The sequence below is a fragment of the Tuber melanosporum genome, assembly GCF_000151645.1.
Source record: "Tuber melanosporum whole genome shotgun sequence assembly, scaffold_9, strain Mel28".
In the NCBI taxonomy this organism is placed as follows: Eukaryota; Fungi; Ascomycota; class Pezizomycetes; order Pezizales; family Tuberaceae; genus Tuber; species Tuber melanosporum.
This window is the reverse complement of record NW_003299139.1, coordinates 383,059-398,608: the sequence shown is the minus strand read 5'-3', so window position 1 is coordinate 398,608 and position 15,550 is coordinate 383,059. Positions and strand designations below refer to the sequence as shown.

Below are 15,550 nucleotides of genomic sequence, written 5' to 3'. Positions count from 1 at the left end.
AGGACCTGACTCTAGACGCGCACCCAGGGGTGAGGTTGGCGATCGGCGGGTATCCGAAAAAAGACTAAAAAATTATTTTTGCCTCTTTTGCTCTGAAGAGGTAGCTGCAGGCTCTAAAATGCTATAGATGTTACAGTCATTATTCCAGCAAACTACACTCTCCCCATTCGTGGCCTTGTAAAAAAAAACACCCTCCCACTGAAGCCAGGTATACCAGCAGATAGCAAGTGGCGAGAGACATGAGGTCCGTTTGTGGCACTGTGCAATTGCTGCGGAAGACTAGAATGAAAGGGGAAGGGCATTGCTCGCAACGTGAAGATAGCATAGCCAGTATTTCAAACATATGGCAGCGGTGTGGAAGTGTAGTTGGTTTATGGGGAAGTCCAAGGAGCGCTTGCAAGCACATCACCGGCAATGGAACAAAATGAGGGTAGAAACAAACCAACAGCTTATCTAACCTTATATACTCAGGTAATTCAATAGATCGGCAATTGCATTCGAGGGATATACTCTAAAAATCCTTGGTACTTAATACCTTTACCTCTACCCCTTCGCACCTTCCCCACCGTTAGAATAGCCAAGCAATACTCAAGGCCGTGAGACACTGGGGCTCGTCGTCCTCTGGGTTCCTCGCCCTACTCTAAACACCACTCCTTCACAGCCACTCAGAGAGCTCAGTGAGTGCGGTGTTTGGTCCGCAGTATAGGGGCCGACCTCCTCCAGTGTTTGCAAAGGTCTTGGGACACCGGCAGCGCCCCGGGATGCTGTGAAGAATGCCGGACCTGACCGGACAACGATTTATTGTCAGATAGGTCCCGCAAAATCTAGAAATGGGCAGGTTTTGGAAAGAACCGTGCCCCGACAGGGCAAAACACCATTCTGTAGTCCCTACTGCTAGAGTGCAGGAGATATTAGTAGCCCATAACACATGAGATAGGGAATTTGAAGCGCTTGATATTTCCCACCTCTTCCTTCTCAACTTTCCTCTGTATAGTATCTTCTCCCTTTCCTGAGGCGCCACTGGATGATAGTTTCGGATGAGCAAGGAATGATGTTGTGAAACTTTCTATTTATTGTACACCACGGGACCCGGAAAGACATTTCTCTGCCGGACTCAGGATCATGAGAAATCACCCGCTTGTGATCATTCATTCCCACAAATTGCGACATAGGATACGAGTTACGAAAGGTCTCTAACTAGTCATACTTATTCACAATACGCCCCACAAGCCACCCTGTATTCCAGGACATTAAACGAATTTCGTGCGTTCGAACGGCAGATGGAGGCTGCGCCGTTATATCCTGATCCTCTCGGGCCTTGGTATTAGGTTGGCCTAGCAGCATGGTAGAATCTACAAACCCAGCAGAATAGTATGATACGGCAGAACAGAGGAGCTCTCCTGACCCTACGTAGGAAAACATTAGTAGGTATGATACGGCATACATAGTCAAAAGAGCCATCCGAATCATCGAGAGCGAGGTATTTTATCCCATAGGGAAATTAAGATATAATAACTTCACCCCAAACAACCACGAACACATTTACCGCCCAACCTATCAAAAAAAAAAAAACACGATTCAATCCCTCCATCTCTACCCGTTCCCTGTCGGGCTCCTTAACTTCTCCATCGTGGATGCCAAACACAGGTAGCTTCCTCACACCATTCATCCCGATCGAATTCGGCTCATATCTTCGAATTCACAATCCTGGAAAGAAGGACCTCCTTTTAAAGCTCATCCGCCGTCAGATCTTGCGCCATTCGCGCTACCTCAGCGCCCTTCGGGACCTCGCTTGCCCCACGCTAATCGTCCCCAAGAGAGAATTTGGGAGGGAGTGATTGAGCACCGAATTTTTCCAAAACACCCCGATCTTGGCTGTGTTAACTTGAGTCAATGGATCCGGACTCTCCGGCATGACCCATAGCGTATGTGTGTTGCTGGGACAGTACGGTATGTTCCCGTCCCAATCGGGTTCGCACATGGGTAATAAGTTAGTCCATTACCTTTTTTTTTTCATATGCAGCACTTCGTTTTTGGAATGGAAAGGACACATCGTCTGCTTCAAGCGGTTTAGAATACTTGTCTAGGTACGGAAATTTCCTTTCTTCAGCGGTAGCTTGAAATACACACTTTAAGTTACTGATATTGACTTCCTCAACACCACTCATCTATTGATATAGTGGATAGAAAGAGGCATTCGTCTCTGATCCCAACCCACCCTACCAAGTTCCCCGAAACAAGGTGGCAAATACCGTCCATTATTTAAATGTCCCTCGACCCTCCTTTCCAAGATCCTGGGTTTTCGTCCCATGCCTACCTCGATTTAGTGGAGATCCCTCGAGTAAAGAAAGATTCACACTGCCATCGATACCACTCTCCAGAGCACCCAGAATCCCCCCACCCCTGCTTCGCCGGCCCCACCAACAGAGTCCAGCCCTATCGGCCCCAAGCATCCACATCTTCCCTCCCATCCCAACCACACAGAGAGAGACCCACTCACGCGCCTTCCTAGCCACAAAGTGCAGTGGTCTCCGCTCACCGCATATGGGAGCACTAACCTCAATCAAAAGATATCCCAGAAGCAAGAGCGTCATACCCCCGCTCTGAGAGACCGCCACGGTGTACGCGATCGACGGCGTCAAAGCCTAACAGTGCCTTCACCGTATCGGGCTCCGCCCTATCATTGATGAGACCGCAGAGCAATTTGCGCTGCTATGGTGTCGCCCCGAACGAGAGGACAGCCTTCGCCGCGTATCGAGGTGGCAGTACGTGACCGTGCAGCAGGCCGTGTCTAGAAGTGCGGGCGTGAGGAGCCATACCGGATGGCGATCGGCTTTCAAGAGTGAGAATATTTCAAGCGGTGAAATCTCTACTGATTAAGGAGGGGGGTTCGCTTGGAAGGGGGGATGATGAGTATTGGCTTTGCGCAATAAAGTGTACTGCACTGCGCTGGGCTACCACTATGGATACTCGACCGTGCACAAGTACTATACCGACGGGAGGTAAAGTTTGACTCGTGGTATGAGCTGGTGGCCCTCGGCCGTGTGTACCTGAATCACACATGAGCATTCTGGGAAAAGGAAATCCCAACGGATGTGTGGGTTAAACCTTCCATTGCCTATCGCTCGGTATGTAATTCCTGGGCGCCCGGGTAATGTGTTTCACCCACTTAAATTATGATACCAACAATACCGGGAAAACGATCAGCCTCAATAAAAAACCCCCCCCCCCCGATTTGAGCACATCCATGATCCCGATGTTTCAAGTAAGAAGTCTAAAGGTTCAAACAAGTCTACTACCAAGCTCCTGAACTCTTCCTAGCCTTTAAAATTCATTTCCACTCCAAAAAAAAAAAAAGAGAGAGAGAGAGACACTTTTCACGTTTCGCGGCCATGAACCTGCAATCCTGGGTGGACCTTAAACCCAGCGAATTGCAAAAAGAACTTCAATAATATACTTAAATTAGCTCAAGTACCTGGAATTAGTATCATCTTGAACAAAAAAACTGCTGATAACTATACGGTATGCGTTTTCGCCACAGTTTATACCTCGTTATCTGGGAAGAATGTTGGAAAAGGGAAAAGAACCATGATAAACAGGTGGCAGAGATGATAATCTTTGGACCCAAATTCATGAGTTGTTCAACATTGGACTCTTGTCCTCTAAGTTACTCGAGATTGTCCTCTGAAGTCAGTTGGTAGCTGTGATCGCTTACCAGGTGTGATCACTAACCGGGCAAAACAATGTCACTACGACATGATAACTTCTCTAGGGGATTCTTACCTCTGGTGAATAATACTACTCGAGTGTGTTATTATTATTAGTGCGTGAACTATTGGGTAGAGTTCGGCCCTCAGTCTCGTCCCTTAGTTACCCATATGATACGTATGATACTGTGCTGGTGTCTCGATAGCTGAGTCTGATTGAAAAGTGGTGAGAGGAAGCGATATCGATGAGACCAAGAGAGTCCCGAGTGCTGTGAAGTTGATCACCGGTACATAGTATTAGAGCAAATAGCTTCCCCCTGATCGCAACTGGTTGCCGTGTCACAATGAAGGAGCACGACTCGAATGAGCAGGAAGAAACAAGCTGTTAAGTTTACAAGAAATCAACTGCCTATAACATTTTTGTCCGAACATCATGAATCCGTAAAATAGGCTTGTAGTAGAACAATCCAAACATCAAACTAACCAACAAGTTCAATCATTAAACCTAACCTCACCATTAAAATACACTATAATTTCACCACGCACTCACGATATTAACTTGTGTGTTGAAAAAGAAAAAAAGAAAAAACAATAAACCGCTAACAATCAACCAAGAGCCAGGAGAAAAAAACAATCGCCATACTCCAATCGCCATTAACCAAGAAGATTCTCTAAACCGGTTCCAATCAATCTTTTTTCTCAATGCTCCGTCCAATCTCCTCAACTCTACAGTCCTTCCACCGGACCTTGTATCTTCCCCCGCGCCAGTTGACTTCGCCAGGCCACAGGGCCCAGGCCCATATTCCAAAGGCTAGCGCTTCTCGCCCGATCCATTGCACAACCCACTCCAAGAAGGTGCGTTTCGGCATTTCGGTTACGAATTCGGGGGTATGCTCATCGGGGTGAATGACCTTGTATGCATGCAGGAACATGAATAAAGAGTAATCTGTAGCGGCCCAGAGGATAGTAGCAATGCCCCAGCACATAAATAGAGCGGGCCAGGTTGGCGGAATGCAACTGCGGAAGAATGGCAATGTTGTCATGGCGTAAGCCCCCAGAAAGGAGCACAGCAGGGATTCTGTACCTGGCTCGAGAAGAGTTGCTGCAAGGACAGTGTACTTGCGGACCCGCAACCAGCGGGTTCGTCTTGCCAAGTATTCGACAACAGGCATACGGCTGACTGGTTGGAGCACTATGTCCTCACCCGTCCCGTGTCTCCCCCAAACCCGGACTTTGCTCTTCTCGTCATCTACGGGCTTCAGCCAGAGTCTTTCCGCGAGAAGGTGGTCTTCACAGATGTGTTCCGCGAATGCAAGAACTCCGTCTTTTTCCGGTCGGCCGTGAGGGTCCCTGGTAACCTGGGCGAGATGTGAGCGCCTGAATAGGTTTGACTTGCCGACGACACAAGGCGCTACTCCAAGAGTGTTGATTGCGGTGTAAAATTTACAGTGAGAGCTAGCAAGGAAGCTTTCCTCCAGTCTCCCCCCACCCATAGCCCACCACCGTGACCAGAACGGCTTTGGCGGGGAAGGCGCAATAGGTTGCGGCAACAGTGGCGTTAAGCTGTTGCCAGCGGAGATTACGGGTGATGACGGTATAGATGGCGGTTGACGGTAGTTGTTAGAAACATCGACACAGAGAGGCAAGTGGTGAACCAATTTGTAGCCCTTGCCATCCTGATCAAGCCCCTCGAGCAGGCGAACACTTCGATCCAGGATTCCCGATGGAACCCAAATGTTGCTATCCAAGATCCACACAATATCGCCTTTGGCCTCCCTGTACCCTTTGCTGAGGTTCCGTATCTTTGGGTTAGGTCCAACGTCTTCTTCGCCTATCAAGATCCTTGCATTTGCCTCGGGATGACTAGCAATGACTTGCCGAATAATCGGTACCGCCGGATCATGAGGAGAGGCCACGCAAAGAATCAACTCATACTTCGACTTAGGATACCGCAGCAAAGTAGTAGATTCCAGGCATAACTGCAGGAAGGGGTCAAGACCCTTGACCGGACGAAGAATTGAGACATATGGAAGTGCTTCAGAGACGCCGTGAGTTACGGGTACCGAAGGCGGAGGTCGTGAGTACATTCGTTTCCTAGAGATAAGAGTATGATAAGTAACCCATTCTGTTGGTAAATTCCACTTGAGAGACAAACATTCGCACATGGCCTACCATGCAGACAGCCCATACAAAGACGAACCAGGACAGAAACACCCGGGCCAAGATGACCTGGACCGCGGAGGGAGCAAAATGGAACATATTACTGCTTCCGCCGTGCCCCGGTGGAGGCAATGGAACGACCGAGAGGGGCGAGGAAGCCATGCCCGCAGAGGACCGGATGAGGAGAATGGGAGTGAAGAAAGTTGGAGGAGGAGGAAAAGTTGTAGAACAAAAGGGGTGTGGCTGGTTTGTGCGGTTGGTCTTTGCTAAATTAAGGCTTCTTGCCAATTGATTGACACAGTGAACAGAAGCATTCCCTTACTTTAGGCTTGGCTCGGTGTAACAAATGGCCTTGGCGTCGATCATGGCCGTACTCGTAGAAGAACGGGGCTCACCAAATGGTGCTGCGCACCGGCAACTTTAAAGTCTAATTTGATGTCCATCGATGTCCTCTTATGGTCGCCATATTCAAATAATTGAATGAAGGTCCGGAAGTATCTCCGATATCTTTGCCCCAGAGCCTTGGGAATTTAGCCGTCGCGAAGTTTGATGAAAGCCATCAAAGCTTGTATACCCTGTATCACTTCCGTTCCTTTGACAGCGGTATTGTACATGTATGATATAGTCGCACCTCGCTATCCCGGAACACGCTGAACCAGATACCTCGCTGAACCGGACAAAATCTGTGGTAGCTTTGGACTTCCATATAATTCACCCCACTGAACCAGAAAGAGGCAAGTTTGGGATTCGTATGATATCTAGAGGCATACCCCCCCTGGTCCTCTTAGAATGTTGATCTGCTGAACCAGATCCCACCAGAACTAACAGTTGAACTAAGCTAGAAGGAAAGAGTGTGGCCAAAGAAATCTAGGAGTAAAGAAAGGAAAGGAAGGAGAATACTTGGAAAGGGTAGGGGGATTCTAGTATACACACCTCTGGACTTTGCAGACAGAGGATTGAGTTCTTGAGCTGGAAGTTGTCTATGTTCTGTTTGTTCAATTTTGATAATGCCTGTGACAAAGTCAATTAAAAAGTCCAGCTTAACAGCCTCGCAAAATTATTAACCATGCCACCTCTGGGCACAGCATCCTTCACCCTGCTTGCCTCTCAAGAGAATGATAATAAACAAGCTTTATTTTTTCTCTGCATTTTTTGTGCTATTCATGAGACCCCGCTGTTCCGGAAACCCCGTTGTCTCGGATGAAATCCGTGAAATTTGGCCATCCGAGATAGCGAGGTGCGACTGTACTCTAGTACTACTTGTAGTATGGTAGCTCACGTGGAACTTCCAAATAGAACCAACACCCTTGTCTGCTCGACTGGTTAACAAAGTGGGAAATGTTGTTCCGCTTGAATCACTGTCCAAGACACAAGTTAATAGGCAACTTCGGACCATTGCTACAAGTAGCATTGACTGGTATATATGATCATGGCTGCGCAAAAACCACCACTGAGGGATACGAGGGAGAGTGCCTTACTGTACTCGAATAACCATTTCTGTCTCAGACAGCTACACGAGCTTTGCAACACCTTCCACTATGATACAGTACTAGCTCAACCGTCCAGGAGCTAACCTGGTATCTGGCGCAAACCATTTTTTTACCATAACCCCCTCTCTATAGCAATTCAGCAATATCAGGCCCGCTCACACCTGAGTAGAGTACAGTACTCAGGTGTTGGAACCCAAGTAAGGTAGGGGCTCCTTGAGTCAACCACTTCAGGGCCCAAGATTGCCCAACTTTGAGTGCCAAAGACACCCCTCAACAATGACATCTGTCCCAAATGCCGGTATACCTCTTAGATGATGGAGTAGAAGCTGGAGAATAAGGCAATAGAATCCAACTCAATAAACATGAAGCTCTGGTCAAGCTATCGCAGTTTGAATAAAGGCAGTTATACTGACGATTTTACACTTAATTGTTTACGATTAATAGACCGGTTGTTATGCCAAGATCTTGAGTCACTGCGGTTCTGGTCTAAGAAGTCCCCCACCATAATATGGGGAATCTTGTCGGTGAGATCAATGAAAATCTAGATTACATGTGCTCATAGAGTCATAATTGTAATAACTAGTAACTTGAGTGATCTCTGCATGGATAAAATCTCGCCCCTAATTGTACCGTCCATGCGGCTCACTGACAGCCCGCACTCGACCGTTGACTACTGGTCTACTTGAAGCTTGAGCAATCACTCTAGTTGTCAGGGTATTGTATCATAACATTTATCCGTTAGGACGTGAATTACTCGGGGTGCAAGAATTTATCATCTCAATTACTATGCTAAGCTGAAACCAGATCACATACATACAGATTGCTGATATTACAGCTCCTTGTTCCGGCAAGAAAGTACGGGTACAGCCGCATTCGTAAAGTTCTCGCCCCCTCCCTTGTACCTCAGGAACTGTGCCGACTATGATAAGTTAACAACAAGAGAACAAGAAAAATAGTTTTTGACTAACTGTGCTTAGACATGCCTCTGGGGACACTGTAAATTTTTAAGAAAATTTATTTTGCCGAATAATAAGAGAGAGGATTAGCAGAGCGTTTCCAACGAAGGGGGGTACAGGTACAGTACCTTGAAGTGTATGGAGACGAGAGCTTTACGAACGCGGTTGAACTCTCACAGTACTGCACTCGAGTGCTCGTACTGTACTAGTACATACCGGCACCCGAACGCCGAGGGAACAATTTTGTTCGATTGCACAAATACGCACGCATGATTGGCCATCTCTTTTTCTGATCCCTCGTGTTCGGGCCCTCCTGCCTGAGACGAGTAAGGAAGGGGGAATATGCCTGCTTCAGGAAGGAGCAAGCGGCTGCGTTGTTGCATGCAAAAGCTCTGTTGCCTAGGGCCTTTTCCTTCCTTCCATTCTCTTCTCCCGTGCTCTTTCTTTTACCATCCTTACCAAAACCCTCTGCCCCGGATTTCCGCAGAGTTGATTGTATATTTCTCTCCCTAACATACCTGGATGAGGTATGATAGACTGGTTATTTCTTGCTGCTAGTCGATTTCCCTCCTCCAATTGGGCCATCTACTAACTCAGCTCACTCTTACACTAGATTTCTTGAATTTTCCAATATCTAGAGATTAGACTCGGCACTTTCTATAACTTAGAAAGACCGAGTCGATATATACCACCGTTAAATATGTTTCCTCCTGCACAGCAGCTGGATATTGACGCAAGGGCCATTAGCGGAATTGCAGGGTTAGGATCGCCTACTCGGTGTCTGAAATCTGTCCCACTACTAATCGAATTGATAGGTCGATCTCGATCGCTTGCTGGATAGTAGTTTTCTCCCCGCAGATTATCGCCAATGTTTGTCTCCCTGGCCTGGTAACTGTATTCGTGGAAACTAATGAGTAGGGATCGTTCAGTTCCAGCGAGGGTCAGCCAATGGACTTTCTTTGGCCTTTCTGATTGTTTGGCTGGCTGGGGACGTTTTCAATGTTCTTGGGGCTGTTCTACAGGGCGTATTACCTACAATGGTGTGTAGGTTTGCTCACTCATCGAGTGGCCGTTTGGTCTGCATGCCGGTATGGGAGTTTTTACTCACAGGGTGGTAGCTGTAGGTGATGTTGGCCGTTTATTATACCCTCGCAGACGTAGTTCTCCTATTCCAGTGTCTCTACTACAGCTGCATCAACTCTCGCAATGCAGCTCCAGAAGCCGAGAGTTTGCTCCCCGTCTCGAATGAATCAGCCGCTACTGTTGATGGATCGCATCTCTCTCCTGCAACACCGCTTCTGGATCCTGCGAAAGAGCCTATACACACCGAACCACAAAGACTGATGAAATCCGTCTATTTTAACGCGTTATCGATTCTCATAGTATGCCTTGCTGGTGTCTTTGGTTGGTGGGCAAGTAATCGCTACTCTGACTGCGATCCTCCGCCGAACGGACACGGTGACGAACTCTCATTTTCGGCACTCGGCCAAACCTTTGGCTACTTGTGTGCTGTGCTATATCTGGCCAGCCGAGTTCCTCAGATTCTACTCAATTACCGCCGACAATCCTGTGAGGGCATAAGTTTGCTATTCTTCCTGTTTGCATGCATAGGAAACTTGACGTATGTGGTCTCGATTCTAGCCTATATTCCCCACAGCAGGGATGAACCGGGCCAGGAGTACGAGAGGTACATTGCCGTGAACGCCAGTTGGCTCCTGGGCAGTGTGGGGACACTCTTCCTGGATCTCATTATCTTTGCCCAGTTCTTTTGGTACAGGAGCACCGAGGAGGAATACGAATCTTCCTCCGAAGATGACGGCTAAGAGTCTCACTGAGCGGTGTTTGGATACTTGGTGCATGGGTTTATATGAGGTTCACGGCCATTTACATTAGAACGGATTGTATCTGTTTCCTGTTTTTCTTTTTTCTTTTCCCGCTCGGCGTTGTGCATTCAAAAACGTCTTTGGCTTTTACATGTCAAGGAGGGTGGTGCTGAATGGAAATTACTGCTGTCCTTTATCCCCACCAAAGTTGATTTCAGGTTATGATACTTCAGGGCCCAATTGCCCATATCGTACGCTATGTACCCTATGCCATAACTGCCCCCGTACCTTGTGCGAGGCTGGGTAACAAGGTTATAGGGCAGCCGTGCCGCAAGCAAGTTACGGTATCATATTATGGCTTAAGCGGTATAAAACTTGCACAAGGCTGAAATGTAGGTGTTCTGGTTCAGGTATGATACTTCAAAACATATAATAGCTGGTTCCCCTCCTATTTCGTATTGCTCATAGTCGGGAAAAGCAAGTGGGACGCAACACAAAGCTTTTTTTTTGTTTTTAATTTGTTTGAACACATGCATAATATAGGTTATGAACTGGACGTTTTTTTTCTTCTCCGATCCATCATTAATATTTAAATTAACATTTACAATACAGTAACAGCATTAAAATTTTGAATAACAATGTCTTTCAAATTGGAAAAACATGAAATCAAAGATAGACTTGACAGAGTACTCAAATGGCTAGAGGAAGAGCTGACTGAAACAGTCAGTACAGTAGCTCAAATCTTTAATATAAAAGCATTATCAATCTAATCTTGTCAACAGCATAAGTGGAATTTAAAATAAAATTTATATAGAATCTTCAATAAGTATGAAGGAAATAATATCATCTTGACTGAAACTTAAGAGCTTACAGTTTACTAATACTGATACTGTTTTAAACAGTGGGAGGCTGAGTTAGGTGATTCACCATCAATAATTTATACAGTTATTTACTACCTTTATTGAGCTAAAAGACTCAACCTACTATCAAGAGCTTGGTTTTAGCAATAGCTTAAGAAATATTCTTATCTAGATACAAGTCAGATGAAATAGATTACAGGAATATGGATTGCAACTTAAAGTAAGAAAGATCAAAAGTTGGGGTGTTTTTTTTTTGCCAGAATTATCAGAATATAGTTTGTATATATCAAAAATTAAACCATACTAAATATAATGTATTACATAGCATAGAAGTATTCAATGGTAAGACCAGACCATTTAAGAGTTAGAATCAGGTATTAGGTTTTGGGGTTTAAAGGTTTTTAATAATATTAAAAATATCATAATATTATCATATTATAAAAATAAAAATATCTAAATAAAAGAGAATCATATAATATAATATTATGATAGATAAAAGTTTATATAGGTTTTAACAAATTTAGTTAGTGGTTAATTACATTGATCTTTATTACTATCATATACATCAATGACTCTAGTATTTATAATTTATGGTAGTTACAAACTTCTGAGAATGTATTAGGCAAAAATAATTTGAATAGACTCAGAATTATCTAGGCCAATTGAGATTGATTTTGTAGATGGAGATTTGTCTAAGAAGGCTTAAAGAGTTTCTTGTTTCATTTATGACTACTAAGAGTAAAGTAAAATAAGCTTGAATAGTAAAACAATATTATATTGTTAAGGTTTCTTCTCCATTGCATAATGATATTGAAAAGCTTGAGAGACACTTCAATATTTATATTCTGTGTCTGAGTGTTCATGGACTACGTCTATCTCTCTTACAAATTATGTACCTCTTTAACTATAACTTGCAATGTCGGGTATCTGTAACAATCCCCCTTCAGATGTTTTAGTTCTTGGCGACGGGGAACGATACTTCTCTTGTTTGGCTTCTTAGTCTTACAATAGCTTTAGGCCTATGCATACATTACCGATAGTACAAGACCTTTGTCTTCTATCGGGAACGCCAATCGTAAACTTTCTCTAACTCTCCTTCGTGAAGAGTTCTCATTGGTGTAACAATAATAAAGGTCATGATAATGATAAAAAATATAAAGGTGTTTTATATTCGTTATAGTAATAAGTAGGAAAAGTACTTAGAATTCAATCTAATTTTATTTATACTAGTAACGCCAACACTAGTATACAACTAGTCTCCCCCCACACTCCATAAAACAAACTATCTAAAATACACTACGATGGACGGTTCCACCCCGCAACTGCTCCTTCCAAATATAAATCCCAAAATCACTACCTATGTGGGCTTAAGGGCGCTCACAGTGACTAGCGCTGCCCCAGATTAATGTGTCTTCCCACCTCGCTATCCACTCACTGTCTCATACCTTCACTCCTATCTGCCTCCAACACAATTTGCCCTACATACTCAACAAAGGAAACATACTGTAATGATCCCTCCTTGGATGGTTAGGTCTTAGCAACGGGGAACGATACTTCTTGTTTTCTTCTTCTCCTCTTCCTTGTCTTATGATAGCGCTAGGCCTCTGCCTATGTTACCGATAGTATAAGACCTGTGTCTTCCATCAGGAACGCCTATTGTAAGCTTTCTCTAACTCTTCTTTGTAAAGAACTTTCCTTGGCATAATGATAATATTGCAATAAAGATAAAGATTAGAAAGGTGTTTTATATTCGTTAAAGTAATAAGTAGGAAAAGTACTTAGAAGTCAATCTAATTTTATTTAAACTCGTACCGCCAACACTGGCATACGACGAGCCCCCGCCGGCACAGGGATACCGCTAACCGGTATACCACTAATCCTAAGCTAACTAAGTCTACGGTCCCGCACCTGCCATCCCCGAGTCATGCCTGCACGGAAACTAATTACAAGACCATCAAACAACCCAGTGCCTGCCCCGGTCCAAGTCCGTAGCCCCTCTGGTATGAAGCCAACCAGCACTAAGCGTAGCCAAAGCCAAGCAAAAGACCAACCCAACCAGGTTCCTCGTCCAACAAATATAAAATCACCACCACCCGGTCTGAACACCATCCCGCAACACCTCCTCCACAGTAGAAAACCAACAACAAACCTAAACAAATATAAACTACAGGCGACACGATGGCAGAGAGGAGGTGACCAACATGTCCACCTCTCACATTCGCATGCCAGGCCGTCGACCCTATGAATCCACTTTGCCAAGTGCCTCCGGAGAGCGTAATGGTGAGGAGGACCTGTACCCACTGCCTGTCCCCCAAAACAAACTCATAAACATAGGAAATACATAGAGGTAGTGACAGACCGAAACGGTCAGTGGAGCATATCTCCCACCCATGGTGCCTTGCCCCCACCAGCCATGCCCATTGCCAAAGCAAAGAAACCAAACAAACCCCACAAAACCCAGCACGCAGAACCCAAACAAGTCCAACCAGGTGGTCGCAACCCACTATCAGCACAGGTGGCCATCAACCATCCGGGTCACTAAGAAGCTTTACAGCACTCAGCAGCTTCACCCAACGCCCCATCAGGTCGGAAACACTTAATTAGACATCGCCCAACCTGACGCATGCCTGACTGGTGCTCGCAGGTGCCTCTCCCGCCCCATCCAGCCCCCCCAGCCCCTCATACAGATCAACCATCCGACAGCCACAGGACAGCTATACCTAACCCCATCGGGCGGCCACTGGTCTTGGCCACGCCAACAGAGCCACAACCCCTGACTCCATATAGCCAAGGGGGGCCCACCAGCCACAGCCAGGAGCCACAAAGGAGGCGGCACCAACACCTGAAGGCACCAGCACCTGCCACACCATCCAACCCTGCCAAACCGAAGTTCAACTGAGCCGGGAAAGGGTAAGCGGAGCCAGCCGAAGTAATCCCCACAGGTCCGGAAACAGGCACGGACCGAACAACGGGTAAGAGGCATCCCCAACTGACGCGACAAGAAGGGGGAGGTCGAAAGAACAAAAGCAGACAATCGGAAGGTAGGCCCCACTTGCAATGGGTGAAGCCGCCAACCACAGACCACAACCGAACCACCCAAACATACAAACAATGCGAGTGTCTGGCAGCCAATCGTCCCACACCACCCCAGGCAGCAAAGAAAAACCACACCAGGGGGTAAGATTTTTCAGGGTCAAAGCCATCCCCACCATAGCGAGGAGGTGACACCTGACTGAACAACCGTATATGCCGCAAGGACAAAACTTCCAAGGGAACAGTGATAAACAACATCGTAGGATTCCGACCATAGAAACGTAAAGTAACAAGGCAGGGAGGGGCCGGCGAGGCCCCCTCCCTTGAGGAAATGATGTGGCCAGTACGACGAGTTGATACTTGGGAAGGTCATCAGTCTAACCCAAGGGCGTTTTGTATCGCGAGAACTAAGGACTTCATTAAAACCCAACAAAAACATGAGCCGGCCCAAAGAACGATACGGGTGATCCCCCTAAACAGAATGTTCAATCCCCCCAATCGAACGCGAAACCTGCGAGTGGACGATGGACAGGAAGCCGTAGACATTTTACCGAAAGGGGCTCGTGTGCGACCGTGATGAAGTGCTCGAAGTACTAGCATTGTGAGATAACCAACCCAACGAAACGAGACGCAAACAAGTTATCCGCCACGCAACACCTAACAAGCCTCAACACCAAAGACCCCAGGAACTACTGAGCGAACTCAGATATCTCCCCCAGAATCCACGGCATCAAGGCCCATTATAATAGCGCAAGAGACGCTCGAGGCGAAGCGACGGCAAGGACGAGGAAAAGTACTTAGAACAAAGCGTGAAGAACCTATTCTCCGCAGCCACATCGGTCTCCTTATATAGTGTTCTTCCCATCCGTAGTCATGTGACCCAAAGTGGTCACATGTGTGAAATCAAATTATAACAAACTAGTCATGTGACCAAGATTGTTACATGCTCAAAACCCATGACCTTATAACGAGGTCATGTGCAAAACTCATAAACTAATCATAACGCAATAAACAAGTCATATGACTCGACTGAGTCATATGTGTGAAATCCATGACCTCATAATGAGGTCATGTGTGAAACATAAATCATATGCGCCAGGCCTACCCACAAGGCACACTCACAAGGCATACTCGCCAGGCACACTCCTATGACTCCTATTTGAGCCATGTGCGAAAGCATCCCAAATCCCACATATAACAAATCATATGACTCAAATGAGTCATATGTGTGAAACAATAACATACCTGTGACTCATAATCATGTGTCACATGAAAACCTTTTCCTCGCCAAGCTATATTCGTGACACATACAGTCTATCCCAATATTCCTCCATTCTCTTATAATGCAATCTCAAATCCAAGTAACCTCCTGCCTACACCAACCCACCGAAGGGGAAGCGGAGTTCTTTCAGTAACCCGTTCACCTTAGCCCAACTCAAGACCACTAATATTTGTGTTGTCAAGTTTAGCTCGTCCTACTGCTGGTGCTGAGAATGCCAAAGTCGATCATCACACACCAGT

The 15,550-nt window shown here is 46.0% G+C and overlaps 3 protein-coding genes; 1 reads left to right on the top strand and 2 right to left on the bottom strand.

Annotated features, from left to right (window-relative positions):
- Positions 1-2,114: 2,114 nt before the first annotated feature.
- On the bottom strand, positions 2,115-3,085 carry GSTUM_00011685001 (uncharacterized protein). XM_002842062.2 has 1 exon: positions 2,115-3,085. Exon 1 carries the CDS (start codon positions 2,592-2,594, stop codon positions 2,259-2,261), a length of 336 nt encoding a protein of 111 aa, XP_002842108.1. The 5' UTR covers positions 2,595-3,085; the 3' UTR covers positions 2,115-2,258.
- Positions 3,086-4,097: 1,012 nt separating this feature from the next.
- On the bottom strand, positions 4,098-6,029 carry GSTUM_00011684001 (uncharacterized protein; the record flags this gene model as incomplete). XM_002842061.2 has 2 exons in its annotated part: positions 4,098-5,801; positions 5,863-6,029. 2 exons carry the CDS (start codon positions 6,027-6,029, stop codon positions 4,394-4,396), a joined length of 1,575 nt encoding a protein of 524 aa, XP_002842107.1. The 3' UTR covers positions 4,098-4,393.
- Positions 6,030-8,774: 2,745 nt separating this feature from the next.
- On the top strand, positions 8,775-10,692 carry GSTUM_00011683001 (uncharacterized protein). XM_002842060.2 has 5 exons: positions 8,775-8,840; positions 8,927-9,072; positions 9,129-9,183; positions 9,243-9,353; positions 9,438-10,692. Exons 2-5 carry the CDS (start codon positions 9,014-9,016, stop codon positions 10,134-10,136), a joined length of 924 nt encoding a protein of 307 aa, XP_002842106.1. The 5' UTR covers positions 8,775-8,840; positions 8,927-9,013; the 3' UTR covers positions 10,137-10,692.
- Positions 10,693-15,550: the final 4,858 nt, after the last annotated feature.